The 21,717-nt window shown below is 31.1% G+C and overlaps 1 protein-coding gene across 4 annotated transcripts; it reads left to right on the top strand.

Moving 5' to 3' along the window:
- Positions 1 to 172: 172 nt before the first annotated feature.
- Positions 173 to 21,619, top strand: LOC725654 (cell growth regulator with RING finger domain protein 1). 4 transcript variants are annotated; one of them, XM_006565519.3, is made up of 6 exons: positions 173 to 995; positions 5,214 to 5,371; positions 18,869 to 19,040; positions 19,202 to 19,340; positions 19,457 to 19,564; positions 19,661 to 21,619. In XM_006565519.3, the coding sequence occupies exons 1-6, from the start codon at positions 877 to 879 to the stop codon at positions 20,111 to 20,113; spliced, it is 1,149 nt and encodes a 382-aa protein (XP_006565582.2). In that variant the 5' UTR covers positions 173 to 876; the 3' UTR covers positions 20,114 to 21,619. The 4 variants fall into 4 exon arrangements, with proteins under 4 accessions (XP_006565582.2, XP_016770081.2, XP_006565585.2 ...); XM_016914592.2 differs by having other exon boundaries at positions 175 to 995; positions 19,199 to 19,340; XM_006565522.3 differs by having other exon boundaries at positions 175 to 974; positions 19,661 to 20,113.
- The last annotated feature ends 98 nt before the right edge of the window (positions 21,620 to 21,717 follow it).

The raw sequence follows: 21,717 nt of genomic DNA on the forward strand, positions 1-21,717 counted from the left end.
TAAAGATTAAATTATTTGTAAAACGTGATTGGTATTTTATTTGAATTTAAAAATTCAATTCGCATATGAGGAATTACTGTCTCGAATCGACGCTAGTATTGGTCAATGTTCTGAAGCGCGCGCAGGAACATAACAGCAAAAAAGTCGCGAAGTATAGAGGCGTATAAGTTGTCCCCACCGTTGCGTCTACGTTCAGTCTCGGGCAACAGCTAAGACGTGGTGGTTGTGTTTATGTCATTCTTCTCCTTCCGTACATGCGATTATTCTAACAAAATTTAACGAAAGTCCCTTCGTAGAGCCGGTGATCGATCGATCGTGTTATCAATATGTGCTGCGTATTTTATTCTACGTGTGCCTATTGTCTTGTCGATCTTTAAAACCCTTCGAATACGGCATTACTTCGTCCATACGATTCTGCGCTATGGTAGACAATCGCGTAGGATCAAATGCACGTCGTTTCAATACAAACATTTATGACGTTTAATTAACAAAATTATCCTGTTGACGTGAGATCGTCGATCATTGGCTCGAATCGATACGAATATCGAACATACGCGATAATTCGTGTATCTGTGTACGAAAACGCGAAATACTAGTTCTGTGTCAGTCGATGAGGTTAGGCTGGCGTATTTACGCAACGAAAATTCGTGTCGTCGGTGTACGCGCACGCGATGCGGCTCTGACAGCACGTTCTATCTTCTTTTCTATATTACTGATCATACGTCACAGGACGGAACGCTCTGTGCAGTGCTTAACGCTGAATTTATTGTCGTCGTCAGTGACGACTTTGACAGCGCATCATTCGAAGTGAGGTTAATTTGGAAGGTGTGTCGTGCGTGTGCGTGCTGTAGAGAAAAACAACACGGCAATAATACGATGACGGCGATGTTAGTATCTGTGGCGGAACTGTCGAACATTTTCTTCGTGCTTGCAGTCTCGATATGTTTTTGCGGAGTCTTCTTGTTTATCATCAGGTATTTACATCGTCGTATATTGTGCGTTGTTTTTTTTTAAACTATATATATCACTTGAGCATGCTATATAATATTTATCGTTGCATACATTTTTTAAAACTATTTAGAAACATATTTGTAAGAATTGTTATGAATCCATTAATTTGCATTCTCTTTTTCATTTTATCATCTTTACGAAGAAAAATAGTTTTTTTTTATATAAATGACATCATAAATATTCGATATACCAAAATAAATCAGATATTCGGATAATTATACATACACATATGTATAATTATAAAAATATATATATATATATATATATATATATATATATATATATATATATATATATTATTTTTATTTCTTTTATAATTGGTAAATATTTATTTGTTCTCTTAAAATCAATTCCTTTATATTTACATTTATTAATATATCTCATATGTATTAATTTATTTAAAAGTTTCTTATATTTTCCATCTATAATAGATATCAATTAAAGAATATTTTATAATTAATAATAAACATTGTACAATGAATGACATGATTGTAAGTATTGTTATCAAAAACGATAAATACTTGATAATTTTTCTACTATCATTTTATCTAACTATCATTTTACTAATATATAACATCTCAGATATAAATTAAATTCTCATCAATGAATATTACTAACTTAATAATTATGTAAGAAGTATTTTTCTATATTTTTTCCTATATCTATTTTAATATTTATCATTTCTTAGAGATCACTTATTTAAAAAATCATTATATTGATTAATTTTCAAAATTTAAAGAAAGAAAATTTGCGATATTCAGTGATATTTCATTACACAACATTTACAGCAATAAAAATTATTTATTTATCAGTAGAATTGTATGATATATTTAATAATTTTATATGATAGTTTTAATAAGAAGTTTTAAGAAAAAGTTAGATATATCTTTTGTGATTTATTTATTGTAGTAAAATTTTTATATTTATTATATTGTTTTTGATTAAAAAATAATTTTAATAATGAAATTAAATTCTGTTCTTTTTTTATTTGATTCAAGATATTAAGGTTAAAATTTTATTTCTTATATTCCAAGGTAAAATCAATGGGATAAATGTTATTATGAGAGGATCGTAAAAATGGTTGATAAATTAGCACTTTCAGTTTAGCAGTAAAAGTGTGCCATAGGATAGAGGACATAATAGTTAAGAACAGCTGTTTAAACACAGAAAATCATGAAAATTTTCATTCTTATGAGTAGCTTATATGAAAAGTTATACGAAATGACTTAATCTTATCCAAAATATAAATTGAATTAAATATTTTCGAGAGGAAAAAAAAGAAGAAGGAAATATTAGAACGATTTTAAAATTATCAAAATTAATGACCGACGAAAAGTTTGATTACAAATTTTTGCTTGCCAAAATTGTACAATCTTATATTTATCGAAGAACACAAAAACAAAAGTTTTATTTCGAAAATTAATTTTTCTAATCAAATTTAAAAATATATAATTTCAAATATTTTTATTTTCAATATTATTATTCAATTATTTAAAATATTCTTATGAATAAATGATTTAGATAAAAAATATTATGTTAATCATGAGATTACATATACTTATTTTAAGAATAATTTTTTTAAAGAAAAAATATGAAAAATGGAATATATAAATAATTAAGAATTTATCTATTTTAAAACTAGAATTGATAATTTGTTTTGAAATTACAATCAGATCAGATAATTTGATCATATATTTATATATTTCTATGAAGAAAGAAAATATTTGTTGTTTAAAGAGCGAACAATTGTTATTGCAAATTAATTTCTCAATTATTTTCGTATCAAAGTTCAAAATAATCAAATGAACCAATTGAATGATAATATAAGATTAATTAAGTTATCGTTGTTTTATCTATGATAAAACAACGAAGAAGTTTTTGGAACGTTAGACATTGTGTAATATATTCTAATTCGTGTACTCGAATCTATGCGTTATTACATTGCAACATCGATGATTTGCTAGTTTCGTCGGTCATTTGACTTTTTTTTTCTGAAAATGATTTCTGTGTACTTTCGTAGAAATTATGCAACTCGCTGGAGACGCTTGATCAAACCGTTATTATCTTGCGGTATTCGTTGTTGCTTGTTCAATGTATTATTTATATCGTTGTTGGAAATAACAGGCCAACTAAAAAATTACCGGAAAATTGTGAATCTTTATAGTATGTTTGAATAATAATATATTAGCTGATTCAAAAAATATAAGCAACGTTATTTTCTCGTAATTTTTATCGTTGCATAGTTTCGCGTAATACCGATGATAAATCTGTATCACGAAGAAAACGTAGGATTCATGTCAATTTAATTATTCTTCTATTTGTTTATCGCAATAGTGCAAATAGTTTATTAGATAATTTATTAGATAAGATTATTAGATAGTTTATTAGATAATTTTGTCTCTGTTAATATTACTTTAATGAATTTACTAATTGTTATGAATCTCTTGACTCGTGATTTATTAGGAATTACAATTAGTATTTGATAAAAATAGATTGATTGAATTGCATTCAATAATTAAATTTAGTTTGAACGCTAATTTTAGTTCTAATTCATGAATAATTTACATAAATGTCTGATAAATTATACATAAGATCAAGAGGTTATTGTGTAATGAAATTAAAATATGAAATTAAATAAATTTAAATATAAAATTAAATAAATTTAAATAAAATCGAAACGGGAATCAAACAAACGAAAAATTGATCTTCCTCAAATTTCAGTTGGAAATATAGCTCCGAAATATCTAGTTGAATTAATGGCGGGCCCAAATCCAGAAGCCTTATGTCAATAAACCGTTAACACACTTACATGAAACGTGCGATTCACTTATTTGAAAAGAGAAAGCCGCGTTCTGAAATTTCAAAGCTGTACGGTTTACTTCTTTGCTCCGCCTAAAATAACTTGAAAACTGTACTTGAATTTTAAACGTCCTTTGAAACGAAATCTCTACGTCATCTAATAATTGTCTGTCTCTAAATTGATCAATTTTTCAGAAGCTCGTTGAGAAATATTTAAAATTGTTTTAAATAGAGAACGATATTTTCTTTTTTTCTCTCTATCATACGCCAAGAAATAATTTACAGCAACGTTGATGTTGCGTATACTACGTGCTTATGTACGTTCTCATGGCCACAAGGTTATTGGCATACACGATCATTCGCACATTAATTCATTCCAAATCAATGAATAACGTAGTTAATTCGATTATTTTAAATATCGAAGGATGTATGATCCGTAATTTTTCATTCCAGATATTTATCGTTATTTTTCTATTCGAACAAGATCTATAAAAGATATAAGATGTTACTTTAAATTCTTTTTTCAATCAAATGTATCATCAATAAAGGAAAAAAAATTAGATGACGATTAGTACAACGATTATTTGTAATCAAAAATCATTATTTTTCAAATAAATATAGTACAGTTTTCGAAATAAGAGAATAAATTTCTTTTTTTAAAGAAAAAAAGAATTCGACGAAGTTCGAACGGGTAGACTTTTCTTTCGGAATTATTTTATCGTTCTGTTACATCGTTTTCGAGGGAAAAAGGCAAAGGAAAAATGAGAAACTTGTCAGAAACTGGTCGATACGTAATTTTCAAAACCGTTAGCTCGTACGTGCTGGTGAAAAAAAAAAAAAAAAAATAGTATACTGTTATTTCTCGAATCACCGAATCGTCTCGCGTTCAGGTTTTGCATGCCTACACGTAGGACACTCTCGTTTTACATATGGACAGAATCTCCTGTGTCGAGAGTGAATCGAGCATTAATCTCGTCAACTCTGAGAGAATAGATCAAACTTCAAATAGTGAATTATAAATGAATTACGTGGAACCACGGAATATCATTAGAATAATTAATGTTAATAATTACTTAACATTATTAATTCGTACATTTCATTATTGCCTCGTTAATTATTCCCTTCATTCGCGCCAAATTAATGTGTCACCCGGCAATTAGCAATTAAGAAAAGAAGAATATTAATTAGAACTAGAGTTTCTAAGAGATTAATATATATTTTTTGAAACTTTCCAGTTTGAAAGTTATTAGGAATTTTAGGAAAGATTTTTAAAATTTCGTTATTTTATAAAAAAATTTGAAAATTAATTTATTATCGACAAAGTAATCTATATATATAACGATTAAAATTGAAATTGAAATAATTGAAAAGGATTAAACGAGAAACCTAATTTCTTTTTGCAGAAATATGATCGTGCTTCGCATTCACGGTGACGAATTAATGTTTGGAGGGAGTGGAACTGTCATGACACATTCGCCGCGTATACCTCAAATGGAAATGATGAAGGTCCACATTCCCTTCACCTTCAAACTTCACGAAAGTTTCAAGAGCACTTATACCGGTGAGTTTTTTCCCCAAATATATTCCCCTTATTTCTCTTTTTTTTTTTTCTTTCAATTCACTTTCCTTCCTTCCATTTCTTTTTCAATTTTCCAAGATTTTTGGGAAAATCCTCGTTCGCAATTTTTTTCCCCCCGCATAATAAACACGGGACAGATAAATCGATATACTATTCCAAAGGTATACGCAATAATTGAAACATATAAATAGATATGCAATAATGCAATAATTATATATGCAATAATTCGATAAAATCCCATCTCATATATGCAAATACGGGGGAATACACGAATAGGTAATTGAATATTCAAACAATCGAATATATCTACAAAGGAATTGAAAACGTTCGATCAATTGAAATTCGAAACGTTTGTATATCTGCTTAAGAATAAGGAGATATTCTATCTATTCATCCATGATTCATTATTCGTTTATTAACATTCTAATTAAAAACACCGATGGAAGAAAGAGAGGGAGAGGAGGGAGGGAAAACTCGTTCCTTCGACAAACGGATCGGAGATCGTATCTCCGGTACAATTGACGGTATAAACTCATAGACGTGTCTCGCCTTTGTTTCGTCTAATTTTACGGGATTAGTATTCGTTGGCGTTTGAACGATCATCGATCAAAATTCACGCGTCGTTCGAACCCCGTCGGCCACGCTATAAGAGAGGAATATCCCTTTGCATTTTCGACTCTGTTAAACGTCTCTCTAAAAGTCATATTCCTCGCGAATCCGGCTATCGATTCTTCTTATCTTCTTTAAGAAACGTTCTTCAAAATTTCTCTCCTCTTCCAAGAATACGCGTATATTTCGCAAGTTTTGTCGCCGGGTTTATTAAGTTTGAAAAGAATAGTAGGACACTCTCGGTGTACGATTCGATCTGGTCGAAAGTAGGTTGACACAGACACGCGTGGAAGTGGAAGAAGAAGAAAAGAAGAAAAAGAACGATGATCTTCCACTTTAGTAGTCGGTTTTCGTAATTGGCATTCCAGGTGTGAAGGCACCCAAAGTTACGAAACGTTACCTTGACCGCTTGGCCAGGTCATTGTGAATCATTTAACCGGAGAATAATTGATCCCGAATATCGGATTAGAATCTCTCTCTCTCTCTTTCTCTCACGTGACGTTTTTATTTATTTACTTATTATTTTTTTTTTTAAATATTATCCAAAATCTACGTTTTGATCAATATTATGTTTTATTACAATGGAAACTATGTTATAGTAGTAAAGCGTTTCTTTTTAATTTTCCAAATTTTTAATTGAAAAATTCAATTCGAAAGATAAATAATCGAATTTTTAAGGTATTTTAAGAAACGAATGTATTGGCGCAACAGTTCAATTCTCCGCGTATTAATTCTGTTCCATGAAAACTGGTATATTTTTTAATATTCTCGTTATGAAACATCTGCTCGATTAATAATTCACATTTACATTTGATTACGTTTGGATTGATATGCAATAGAAAAGGATACACCGAGCGAAATACATGTAAATATAGTATAGTATGCAAATATCGGTTACACATGGTATTGTGCCGGGTAAAAAACTATCTTCTCCCTCCGTGATCACGTTTTATTATGCCACGGTTGATTTATGCTCGACACTCGACAACCTTCGATAAATTCATTAAACCACGCGTATTCATGGGACAGCGAGCGTGTTTGCTAGGGCTTGCCCCTGTTAACCTTGTGGGTGTGCCTTGGATTTTATTCGAACGATGCCACGGACTAGGCCACCGATACAACGAGCACGTGTTTCGTTCTTAATGAAAAATCGACGATTATTGGTACAATCAAGATTAATTTCCGACGAAATCAAGAAATACTGAGTAGATCGAAAGAAGTTGCAAAACTCATTTTTTGAGTATTAATTTATCAGGAAATGAAATTTTCATGCTTGCCTATCGATAGATAAAGAAATGGACGTGCATCGAAAAGATGTGACTCTTTGAAAAATTGTAAAGGAAATACCTGATTTTCAAAATGCGAATTAATTAATCAACTCCTTTTGTATGGAAATTATTAAATATGGATATGTCATCTTTTTACAAATTATTCCACTGGTATCATCTGATGCGATCACAGAGAGAGAGAGAGAGATATTCCCTTTTGTTCGTTCGTAATGGCAAAGAAGCGTGAGAACAACTCGTGGAAACCTCCGGATTTTTCCGGAGGTGGAGGTTACAAGGGCAGAGATATTTTTGAATTCCAGGCTCGTAGGCACAAAGGTGACCATGTAGAAGTGTGAGGGTCGGTCGCGGAGGTTCAGTCTCGTTCATCGAGGACAGCATTCATATGTTCGGATAAACGAACGTTACGTAAGTTGACGACGTGACAATAGACGAAACAATCAATCCACAGACGTCGTTAATAAAACAACATCATCGATTACTATGATACAGGCATCTTTGATAATTGCTGTTTAAATAGGATTCCTCTCCATCGTGTTTTTTCACTAACGATAAAATGGATCATTAATCGAGATGCTGTTGCAATAGTTAATGATAGCAGTTAATGATATCGTTAATAGATAGATGCAAATGGTGTTACTAGATGCCTCTTATCTATTCGAATAATAGAATGAATAATATGGAAACGTTCTTCGAATCGATGGTTATCGTATAATAATGTAATAATTTACGTTTCGTATTAAAAATTCAACAATGAGTAACAAAGTTGGGATCAGAATATTTATCTTTCTTATCGATTAATACTTGATCTTTTCCTTTTTTTCACCACTTTGGAAAATGTAATTCTACAAGAAGAATTGTACAAGAACTGTACAAGCTAAATTTAAAGCTAAATTTGGCAAAAAAAAAAAAGAAAATTTTCCATCAAAGGAGTCAATCGTCCTGTTCGATTGGTAATAAAGATCGGTTAAAGGGGAACGATGCCCTTGGTACTAGAAAAATTCTCGGGAATCTTTTCTCTCACGGATCGACCGATCATTGATCGACGTTATGCGTGTCAAGTTCACCGACTCGTTCGAAAACTTACTTAACAAGCGCGTTACGAGATGTATAATAGACGAAGGCGAGGCGAAAGTGAACAAATCGAAAGCTCATTCACGCAGCCTGGTAGCATTTTAACCGTGCAAATATCACATCTGCCCGTGTGCGCGTGTAGGTGATGTACATTATAGGTGAACAGCAGGAGGAGCATTCCTGCCCTCGTTGTGCAACATTGTAATCGCGATTGGATCGGGAGAGAGAGAGAGAGAGAAGAACTTGTGGTCCAGGTTACGAAAGGTTAGCCGACCGGTGACGTAACCGTCGTGAGTCGATTGCAAGATTCCTTCGGCGAGAGAAATACTTTTACAGTTTGACTGTCTGATTCTCTGGCTCTCGAGACACTGTCGAGATCCACCAGCCCTCCTTTTGCTCGCTTGTTAAACGGTATTACGAGATTTTCGAAACGAACCTTTTTACCTTCATCGAAAAAAAAAAAAAAAAAAAGAAAAAAAAAACACTCCATCGATAATTAATGCCGCGAGACGAATCACTTGTTGCTCGCTTGCTAAACTATAATCTTTTGTTGAATTGTATTTTAAATTCTTTTGTTTTCTTCTTCTTCTTCTTCTTTTTTTCTTTTTTCCTCCTCCCCCCATTCTTTTTTTTTTTTTTTTACGCCCTTGAATACCACGGATGAGGTAATATGCAGCTAGTCGCAATAATCACAAAACATTTTCATTTATACCTTGTGCAAGATTTTTTTTTTTTTTTTTTTTTTTTCGTATCCTTGAATATTTCAGACGAGGATTACGAGCGATCAATCGCTTAAAAATCTTCGTATGATTTATGCGTGGATTATGTTTCTTCGATTGAAATCGAAATTTTCGAAATTTAACCGAATTTCTTCGTAAAATAGCATATAAAAATTATCGTGATTAACTGTGCGTATTTTTATGGTAATGATGAAAACACATAAAAATATAAAAATTTAGCTTGTACGAATAGACTTGTAAACCTTGTTCTTGTTCTTGAAACCCAATATGAGTCAAACAACCTTGTCCCCATATTGTTTGATAAGTTTAGAAAGAATAAGTTTGGAGGACATTTTGAATGAATCATCGATAAAATAATATTAAATTTATTCTTCTTTTTTTATTGTTTTATTATTATTATTATTATTAATATTATTATTATTATTATTATTATTTGTTTGCTCCTAGTTTAGAAACATTGAACGAGTTGAATACGAATCGAACGATAAAAGTTATCGAACTCGCAATTTATCTTAGGATTATCAAGGTGTTCCTTGATTAATTCAATACACGATCTATCTTTCCTTCATTTGTTATTCATCTTTGTATATATGTGTGCATATTATTCTTAAGAACCAGTTCTAATATCACACGAACGTGACACTCACTGATTTCATTACAATATCACGTATTCAAACACGATATCGTTATTAGAAAACTATGTCTTATATATATATATATATATATATATATATATATATATATATATATAAAACTACTGATTATAACTCAACATTTCTATCCATCGCGTAAAAGTATTCCCGTTTTCCTCTTCTCTCGCGCCATCTTTTTCTCCTGTCTTCATTCTGAACATTTTTCGCTTCTCTCTCTCTCTCTCTCTCTCCCTCCATCTTATTAAAGTAGGAAAACAATAAATAAAAAAATTTCCGTGATCATTATTATTGAAAAATATGTTACGTTACGTGTTAGAATAATAGATGCATTAGGATAATGCATTATATACAAATCAGAGGGAAAATATTCTTCGTAATATAATAATAATAACAATTGAATCATCATCAGAAAATAAAACTTCGCGTCGACTTTAATCCATCTTAACAATTTTTGCTTGTTTGCAAAAATTTGATATGCATAAAATTTTACGAAAAGAATTTTTTTTTTGAAAAACTAAGAACGAATTAATTACACAAATATAACATATACCTCTCTTGATAATCATCATGTAATCGTCAATAATAATAATAATAATAATAACAAGTTAACGAGCCCTTAACAATGTTCATCCTTCCCTCAATTTTCCACTTCCTTTTTTACCGTCTCATTTTTCCTTCTCAATTCCCACCCACACACGAGGTACACACAATCCTCGCGTAAACAGGATATCTCGCTTTCAGAAAATTTTTCTACTACTCGTGCTCGACTATTGTAGCGTGGCAATCGCTTATAATGCAACATCCTGTCGAATCATTGCTTTTGTATTACGTAAAAAGCCCCGATATGTACGAGGTAGAACGAGAGAGAAAGAGAGCGAAGAGTGAAAGAGAGAGAGAGAATTCATTATGGTATCTTTTTTTTCTTCCTCCCTTTTTTCTTTTTTCTTTTTTTTTTTCCTTTTTCAGGCTTTTTATCATCACTGTTCGTGGTCAATTGCACAGAAATGAATCCGGCGACTACAATTACCCTCGCGAACGAGCACTCGGACCTCCTACTTTCATTCTTGTTCCCATAATGTATAATAGCCGGCCGCATTGTTGTAGAAAAGAAATTGGACTATTCTCGGTCGTTTTATTCTCGGTTCGAAATAAATTCGTTTCTCTCTCTCTCTCTCTCTCTTGCCTCGGTTCTTTCCGTCTGTTTGTCTTTTAATCGTTTTCTTCGAACAAATAATAAATCGAACGGCTCAAGTTTTCTCAAGTTTTCATGCACTTGGTGCTCGAGTACTACTTATATACCGTGCGATATTCGTGTAATACTTTTTTAAGATTGATTCGCTTATTTTTTAATCGATGAATAGATTTTTTTCATCGCTCATCGTAGAAGGATAAACTATGCATGACGCCCTTGAAATTTTAAATTACAATCGCGTCGATTCAAGATTCTCCACCATTCGACACGTCCAGCCACATGAGGAATCGATTTCGATGTCGGTGATCGAAGCAACACGGTTAACCGTCTATTTTAAGATATCGAGTTATGCTATGTAAATATTCCTGTGCACGCGCAACTTTAATCCGCCTCTTCTTTTCGAGCCTTTTATTCGTTTCGTAAATCGAATAATTGATAGGGGAGGGAGGACAGAAAAAAGGATATCTTTGTCATCGTAATCACTCTGTCGTTTAAAATAAAAACACGATGATCTTCGAAACACTATCTTCCCATAATACTTGCTCGTTTGAATCGGTCCAAGGATTTATTGGTAATTTATAGCCGTCTCAAAATCGTAATTTTTATCGATTATTTTGTGTGTAAAATATAATCTTACGAGCAAGTGAGAAGAATCGATCTAAAAAGATAAAATTAGGCGTTAGATTCGAAGAGATTGTTTCAAAAAAGTAAAAATAAAGAAGGAATGGGAAACGGAATAAGGCGCGAACAGAAGAGAAATTTATGCAAACTTGCTCAAGGCATTTTTTACACCTAAATGTCCCGTTGATTCTCTATGCAAGAGTTTCCTCTTTGTAAAATAAGAAGCGTACGCTAACTATTTTTGCAACTCGTTCCTAGCTTTTTTTTACGCGCGCGTTATACAAATATTGATCCAACATCGAATCGAATTTCGTTTTGTCCTCCCGACAAATCAAAATTTTAATATTACGGGAATATTATCATCTAGACATCTGCTGGCTCTTCTGGTTCGACGGGAAGCGCGATAAACAGGACGATAAAATTGGGGACGGATTTTTCTTTTTTTTAATCGATAACATATTGTCACGTAATCACTCGTGTAATTAACGATAAGGAGTTGTGAAAAAAGAAAAAAAAGATTGTTTTTTACGCATATTAAGTAGATGTATCATTTACATCGTATCTTTTATGTTTATCTATATTTATCTGAAAAGATTGATTTTGAAAGAAATCAAAGTTCGAGTATCTCGTTCTACAAGTTTTTAATGTATATCGCGCGTGTCTCGCGATATATTTATTATATGTTTAAATCTGGGATGGAAATAGAAAAAGAAGAAGAAGAAGAGAAAAGAAAGAGGAGAAGAAGAAGAAGTAAGAGAAGGGGCATGTGTCGCGATAAATAAATACATGTAATAAATGTAATAAATGCGTGTTGACATTTTATATATCATGGATAGATTGTGTGCACGGTAAATATTATTTACCGTATCGGCGATAATAAAAAAGATTGAATCGCATTATAAACGTGTCAACATTGTGTTGATTCGCGTCACGTTTCTTGAAAATCTCGGCGAGAATGAATGGAAATCGGATGAAAAAAACCCAAGTTGTTCTTGTTATTATAAACGCAAGATGTAAATTGAAGGTAAATTGAACAAGTTTTTTTTTTTTTTAAAGAAGGGAGAAAACTCGCTATGTTCCGTATTGTAAACGTATAATAAGTCGAGTGGTCGAAACAATTAGTAGCTACGATTCGTTTTTCCCCGTATGCATGTATATCGTCCCGTGGAAAACCCGTCCTCACTTCTGGAAGAACTTTAAACAGAGGCCGAGCAACAATGAGAACAAAAGCTTTCAAAGTTTTATGACCGGCCGTTTACAATCGGCTTGTCTCCCTTTTGTCCCTTTCATCCAAATGGGTTTTCGAGAGTCATAAATTTTCATAATATTAGCCTTAGCTTTACGACTCGAAGGATTAATTTGTTTGAAGTTTCGTTATTCAACGCGGTACATATTTGAAGAAGCGTAGAATATATTTGATCTGGTATTTTGAACGAATAGAAAATTATTCGTTTCGAGTAATTTTAGTTTCCATTCCAGCTTTACAATATATTTCTGCTCTATAAGTAAATACTTAAAATCTTTCGACGATCTTTTCCTTTCCTTTTGTTTTTCCCTTCTTTTTTCTTTTCATACCAAAAGTGTTAATTCGAATACAAATATCATTTTTGTAATAAAATTTTCGAAACATTAACGAACAAATAGATTCGTAAAAATAAGTACATAATGAATTACTTGTCATTCAACGCATTAAAAGGACAGGAATTTGTAAATAATTTGTAAAAATCTTGCATTGTTTAAAAAAAAGATCGCGTGATCGTTCGTTGTAATAATTCTTTCTCATTAACAATTTTTTTCGTTCGAATCAACTCTTTTATTTTCGTTGCAACGGAAAATTTTTATAGAATATTAATGACGATTTAAAAATCTGTTAATTTAATCGTGATATAATATAAAAATATAATGATAAAATAACATTTGATTTATTTGCAATGAATTCTAGATTTCGCTGAATTATCGTTTTTAACATATCGTAATTGCAAAGAGTCGTCCAAATCGGAGCCAATCGCTTTGTCAAAATTGCGATTCAATTTGAAAAAGATAAAGGTGATTGAAAAAATAACGATAAAAAAAAAAAAATCATAAATAAATAGATAAAAAGCGAACGAAAGAGGAAGAACGTTGCTATCGTTATTGTTCCTCGATGACAAATTACAGTTCCATTTATCATATTCATGAAGTAATCGCTTCGTGCGGTTAGACACGTGATTGAAACGAACGATTACATGTAAGCAAGTAAGTAAGTAAGTAACATGAAGAAGCCGGCCTCTCCACGGGAATATTTCGACATCGAGGCTCAAGGCCTGTTACACGTACGAACTGGACGCGCGATCGCCGATTTGGATCGGCTTCGTTCCTCCCTGTCACGAATCGGGACAAAGTGGAATAAAAAAAGAAAAAAAATATATTCCATCGGTCGTAAAACGTTTTTTCGTGCAAAAAGTGGAACAAAAAGTGTTGCCTACGTGACTTTAGGTATCCAGGCAACAATCCAATAGAACAAAATCAAGGCCGTTGGAAATGATCAGGTGTAGGATATTTCAAAGTTACTTAAAGATACCTTTTATCGTAACATTTGCATGATATTTCCATTATTTATTCGTGGAATATAATTGGAGAGATATCTTATCTTTTGTCATTCTTTTTTTTTTTTTTTTTATTTCTCGTATTCTTTGCAAATTACGCGGAACTTGATTTTGCTTAGAAAACAAGAAAGAAGAGGGAGAGAATGTAGAATTGAGTTGAATGGATGAACGAGAAGGCGAGAAATGTATTTAATTTGTAAAGCTTATCATCGTACGATTCGTTTGATCAAGCGATTTCTCTCAAGAGTTGTTACACAAAATGAAAATGGTTATGGAGAAAATTAAATGTAATCTTGAAAGAAAGAAAAGAAATTCAAAAGAATGAGTTAAAAAAAAATTATCGGAATGCATTTAATTTGGGAGCAATTTTAAAAAAAGAGCGAAGCATTTTTATCGCGCTCAGTTTCTTGGAACACTTGGTAAGAAATTTAAGCTAACTAAGAAAGTGAATCATGATTGTAGCTCACGAGAGACTATTCACGGTACGTAATAACCCGTCGGCGAGAACGAACAAAGAGGCAAAGATACTGGTCGATGATGTTGGCAAAGAGAATTGAAGAGGACACGAGATCGTTGCAAGTAAGAAACCACCTGTGGCGCAATAAAAGTCTTTATCGGAACAAATTTTAAAGAAGTTCGTACGCTACGAAACTACTATATTCCTCGAAGTATAAGGAACGAACGTTCGTTTTCTCGCGTATCGAGTCTCGTTTCGATTTTACAATCGATCCATTGAGGAAAGCTTCGTGAATCGTTGTTTCCGTTTAGATCCATCGTCGATTCGAAGAACGATCTGCGCATGCGGGCAGGGAAAAATGATTATAAAAAAAGAAAGAAAGAAAGAAATTGAAAAGAAAATGAAAATTAATTGGGAATGAGAGCGATGAAATGAGATTACTTATGAATTATCGTCAGATTGAATTTTTAATTAATTATCGAAAATTTAATTTTGATTCGATCGATTTTGCGCTATCTTCGATTCTCTATTTTTTTATCGCTCGCTTTACCCCGTGAAGTGAGAAAGAGAAATAATTTCACAATTTTCCTGGGTTACGTGTGTATTACGGTAATCGTGTTTGCACTCGGCTAGAACTGTATGCAGTGTTTGTTTCGTAAACGAAGGAGACGGATATATGCACGCGAAATGATCCGATTTCCACAAACAGCTAATGCAATCAACCGGACGAATCTGCTCGATTATACAATGTTTGATAATCGAATAGTTCCATATCACCAGTTCTTCGAATCGTTTCGAACGTTATTCTTTTTTCGTTTTTCTTTTTTCTTTTATTTTTTTCTTTTTTTTCTTTTTTTTTGCATTTGTTACATTTTACACAACGATCGGTGAAATTTATAACAACAAAATTAACAACAAGAATAATAATTTCGGTGAAACTTTTCAAACTTCAAGAATCGCATTAGCGTTGATCATCATATTTATCGAAGTGGAAAAAAAACTGAAAATTTCGATAAAAATGAAGGAAATTCGAATTATATTCGATTGATTAATTTTTTTACAAAACTTACGGTACTCGAATCTCTCTTCATATTTAATTAATAGAAAAAAAATATTAGAATATATTATAATAGAAAATAACTACGAAAAATTTATGATTACGCGAAACGAGAGGCCAAATTGTTTCCTGGAATTTATTGCAATCTTGTAAATCAAATATTTGGAATTTTTGGAAATTGGAATTTTATTATACGATGCCAAAAAAAAAAAAATTATTTTTAAATCGGTTAAAATGACACATCGTCAATATACAACTCATTAATATCCGGTAAATGCAACAGATCATACGTGTTCATTTTATTGCTCTTTGGGTGAACATAGTGCAACATGCTCATGCGATTGCAGTCCATCTAGTCGGTTAACTGGCCTTTCACCGATCCATTCGAGACATACGATTCATTCGATATATTGTATCGATCGATTGATTTCATTCTCCAATCGAAAAGGTTCGCGAATTTTAATTGATATAAGTTAAATTGATTTTTCAATCACGTAGAAAATTATTTCGAGTTTTTTTTATAATACAAGTAAAAATAAAACTTTTCGAGAAAAAGAAATCTCTCTCTCTCTCTCTTTCTCTCTCGAATCTCTCTCGAATCGAATCGAGAATACGTGATACAATTTACGAAATAATCAGATTTTTGACGATCTAGATTTCGAATTAAATTTGATCTTGAAAAATCATAATTAACGATTGAACATTCTTGTTATGTTCCTGATTTAAAAAATTTAGTTAGGTATTCATATTATACGTACTCGAATATCTAGAACATTCCGGAGTCTCAAATGTTTCTAGATGTGGCAGTTCACCTTGCAAAGTGCACAGTTCACAAATCCCTGTTTCATCCAGAACTTCTAGGATATCACTCGCGAAGCTTGACCTACATAGTCCTCGCTCATTGTGACAGCGTACGTGTTAAGTCTTTGCCAACCACTTCAGATGTGCTTGACCGGCCATGCTTTAACTTGAAATTGTGAAATTCCGAGTTCACGATATAGCTTGAAAATAAAAGTCGAATTATTTTTACTGTAGCCAGAAACACATTGTATTAGAATCATTGAGACTGTTGTATTATTTATGAAAAATTGTAAGGATTGATTGTAAAAAAATATATATCTTTCTAGGTTAAAAATATTTATGTTACGGCTCTCCACGTTTCTTTGATATATTTATTTTTCTCGTGATCGGATTTCACAATTTGCATTTTGTTATTTATACGAACATGAATATATCAGATCAGTTTCGAATTCTTTATTAATAATCGCGTTAATATTTGTACAACATTTTTTTTAGTTCGTGCCACGAAATGCATCGCGTTTCCGTATGTAGCAGCATCGATATGTGCTGTACAATTGTGTAGTTTTTTTGTTACTGAATAATCAAAAGAGCGTGTACTTTTATTAAAAATTCATTTCTAAGAATTTAGATTAAAGATATAATGTTATAAAATATGATATAACGTGATATTAGAAGGCATAAAAAAATCTTCAAGACATTGAGATGGAATGCGATCCAAAAGAGGTTAGAAAATACTTTATTTGTTTAGAAATGAACTCTTCGTATTCGAGTCAATTAAAAATATTGATAGATCTAGGAAGAAATTCATTTCTAAGAATTTAGATTAAAGATATAATGTTATAAAATATGATATAACGTGTAAACATAATACTAGAAGGCATAAAAAATCTTAAAGACATTGAGATGGAATGCGATCCAAAAGAGGTTAGAAAATACTTTATTTGTTTAGAAATTCTTTGTATTCGAATCAATTAAAAATATTGACAGATCTAGAAAGAAGGGTTAAGATTCGAAATCGATATCTTTATATATACAAGAACAATCAGATTTCGTGGTTCCATGGAATGGCTGATTTGATAGTTTTGCCTGTATTGGAAATTACCGCGTTGGACGATCCATCTTGGTAGCTTTCACTTTCGTTCACACCAATCTCGCGTGATCTCGAAGCAATCTCCTCGACAGTGGCCTCTCTACAAATTATAGAGAATCTTTGGCCACATGATTGTCAACATGAACCTCGAATTACTTTAACTGTGACGTGAGATCACGAGATTCGGGTCACGATTCTCCGTTTCCTGTGTCGCTTTCCGTCACGAAACGCTGTCTATACAATTTTTTTCTACCTCTTACCAACGATGATTCGTTAACTTGTTCTTTAAACCGATCTTTCTATCGTTTTATTAGATATGAATAAGTGAGATAAGATTAATGGAAGATTTATGAATACTTTAATTTAGATGATTAGAAGTTTAAGATTATAATTTGGTTTTAGTTTTCAACTTCAAAAAGATCTTCTCTGATTCACTTGTGAAATAGTTGCATTATTATTATTTTATAAAATTCAATTTATTCAACATTATATTTAGTAACTGCATCGTTAATTTCTATATTCTTTGATCTAGATTTAATTATTTTTTTTTTTAACGATTAAAGTTTGTTTTAGAATAGTTTTTTAAAATTTACTTCAAAATAATACAATGTAATTCAATTGCTGTACAAAAACACGAAAGATCAAATAGATGATCACAAAATAAGCTGATTTTCTAGATACTTTTTGATTTGTTTCAAAATCGAAAATGTTTCAAAATCCATACAATGTATGAAAGAATTAGAATTGGAGTAAATATCCTCTCACGCATGATCTAAAAACTCTATCTTGGCCTATTGGATATATTTTAAAACCAGATGAGAGTAAAAAGAATCGAAAGTAGTGGATTTGTTACATAATCATTCTCAATAACCATGTAAACATGAAATTGAAACTACCTATCTAGTTTTGTATTTTTTTTGCATTATAATAAAATAAATACTTCTTATACGTAAGTATATATGTATATTATGAATCATCTATATCTGAATCAGAAATGAATCAGAAATTAATCATCCATATTATTTCTCCAAATTATTATTTTATTATCTATTTTCAAAAGTATAAATTCCAAATGTAAATAAGTAAATCTTTGTCGAGATAAAAAAAATTCTACGATTTGAAGTTTGACTTATAAAAATTAATGAAATTATAAAAATTATTTGTTTAATGTAAGCATTGCACATATTTTTTTTTTTTTTTAATAATGTATTGTAATGAATAATACTTTTAAGTCTTTGATTGTATTATTTTTGTATCAATCTTTATGTATATTATACATTATATTATATTAAAATTCTTGATCTTTTGTTACAGAAGTTGAATGCGAGGTATCGAGTCAAGTTGAGTATTCTCTGCAAGCGCTCTGGGGAGTTAGTATAAGAGAACTTCACCTGGCACTTTGGAAACCTTGGAGTACCCTTAGAGACGCGTCCTTGAGTGGTACTCTTCTTCAAGGCCATGCTCAGTATCTCACACCACCACAAACGTATCCTTTTTTTTTAGATATAGATCAATTTCTCTTTCTTTTCTATTTTTTTTTATATATATATTCTTGAGTCAATCATATGTAATTTTAAAAATTTATATTGTAATTAATATTAATATCGTTGATGATATTCGTTATTCCTTGATTAAAATATACAGTAGGCAACCACACGGAGAAGAAACATTGAGATTGTCTCTTCCGGCACCAGAATTAGAGCTTGGAACACCACCTAGACTTTGCTATCCTCTAGTAATCTTTCTAACTCGTAGGGATACAGGAGATCCTCATCCAGACGAGACGGTGGATATTTTTTAAGTTCATTATAAACTGCAATCTTTTTATGGAATTAATTTTTTCGTTAAACGTTTAAATATAATTATTATATTTTATTAAATCATTACTTTCCCTTTTGAAAGGTGGCTCTAGTAAATGTTGTCCATATCAAAGATAGCGTATGCACACTACCCACTTCGATTCTGGCGCAGTATCTCAAGCAAGCTAACGGACAATTATCTTGTCTTAAAGTAAGCATGTTCAATTTTAATTTAACTTCGAATAAAAAAGAAAATGCAATTATACTTTTATCTGTAAAAATAATCTCATAATTATTTTTATTTTAGCAATTATATTTAGCCACCGGCAATTCAACGAATTATGACGAAGGAGATATGTCTTCGGGTCTAGGTTCAGCTCTGGCCCTTGCAGAGCCTTGTAACAACAACGGTAGTACGACTAGGGGCGCATTGGTTGCCTCCGGTACTGGCGATCCCGAGGGATCGCTATGGAACACAGCTGGAGAACAACTTTGCGTTGTTTGCCAATACTTTCCTCTGTCACGTGCTCTATTGCCTTGCAGGCATACCTGCATCTGTGCATCCTGTTTTGGCAAATTAGATCGATGTCCGATGTGTAGAAGTCCAATAAAAAGTTATTTTTGTATCAGGGGCGAGGAATATATGCCCTTGGAGACAGAAATCAATCCTTGCAAACAGAGACAACCAAATCATGGGCCCACTCACTGGCTTCACGATTGGAACGATAGACTCACGGATTTTCTTGGATTTGCACGATAGAATAGTTGGTATTTTCTCGTTTCATTTAGAATGTACAACGTATAGAAAATACGACGGAACAAACAATAGTAATTGTTTGAAATTGATTGAAAGAATTATCGATTTTGAAAAATACTTTTATAAAGATTTTTCTTTCTTTAATTCTTGCAAATTTAATTTATATAATAATAAGAAAAAGATAATTGCATAAGATTAATTCTCAGAAAAAAATACATAAAAAAGAGGCAAGATATTAATTTATATGGAGTAAAATAGGAAGATTTTTTTACAGAATGATATAAAAGTTTTTTTTTTTTTTTTAATTAAAACGCCAGTTGTGCAGAGTGAATCAAAATTGTAATCATTTGATTTTTTGAATTTATCATTTGTATAATTTTCAAAAAATCATTATATCTATTATTTATTTTTTACGACTTTTTGATATCTTTCAACTCTGCTCTAGAGATCAAATTTTTTTATCAAGCATTTGAATAATCTTTAACAATTGAGGAACTTAAGAAAAAAAAAAATAGAAAAATTATAAGCGTCCAAATAAAAAAAAATGAAAAATATTTGATAAAGAAAAAGAGACATAAAGGAAAGTTTCAGATTTTTATCACGTAACGTTGTATAAATACTTAAGCTGTAAATACAAAATACAAATAAGACATATTCATTTTCGAGATATAACTAACTATTAAGTTATTGATATTATTTCATATGATATGCAGGTTTATTCAGTAGTTATAGAAACATTAGTTCCAATATGCATGCCTTTAAAGTATTCTTTTTCCATCTTTTTTTGTATCTTACATGAATTACAAAAATTTCTTTTTCATAATGTTCTGCTATTCATGTGCAACGATAAAGCTAACTTTCCTGAAACTTTTTTCAGAACAACATCACACAGAAAAATAATGTTGTTAAATTAATTTAAGAAGGATCTTACATTAATGTTTAAACTATAAATACACAGACTGTGATAATTCTAATATCTATTATTATAAACCAGATATGTAAAAGAGTCCTGAATGGAGGACATCATATAAAAGAAGGAATTGGAGTGGTACAAAAAAAAAAACATGAAATCATTTTCAGATTTCACATTTGATATATATATTGTATGTCACCAATTTTTTTTACATCTTTTAGGCACTTGCATAAAGATTGATGATACTCTCTTATTTAGAATTTATAATATAATTAGAATTTCATATTTTTCACATAAAATTTTTTTTATTTCGTTTTTTGACAACAAAATTAGCAAAATGATATTTTAAGAAATTACTTACTTGTGATACATAAAATATATATTTGCAAATCTCAATATGCAAAAGAATGAGAGTATTTGGAACTATATATGTTAATTCAAAGAGTAAAGGCCTCTAAAGTCAATGTATTGTAGTCGAAGATTTTCATAGAATAATTTATATTTTATTTAGTGCGTATAGCGTTTTGATGATGCGGCAATGTCTGTATGTGAGAATCTGTATATAATTTATTTAATAAAGCGTATTCATGCTGTCATGCTGTATTGTTAATACATGCATGTATATCCTAACAACAAAACAAATATATAACAAATATATAATTATAAAAAAATAAACAACTTATTATTTTATTTT

Source organism: Apis mellifera, linkage group LG10 (genome assembly GCF_003254395.2).
Source record: "Apis mellifera strain DH4 linkage group LG10, Amel_HAv3.1, whole genome shotgun sequence".
Taxonomy (NCBI): domain Eukaryota; kingdom Metazoa; phylum Arthropoda; class Insecta; order Hymenoptera; family Apidae; genus Apis; species Apis mellifera.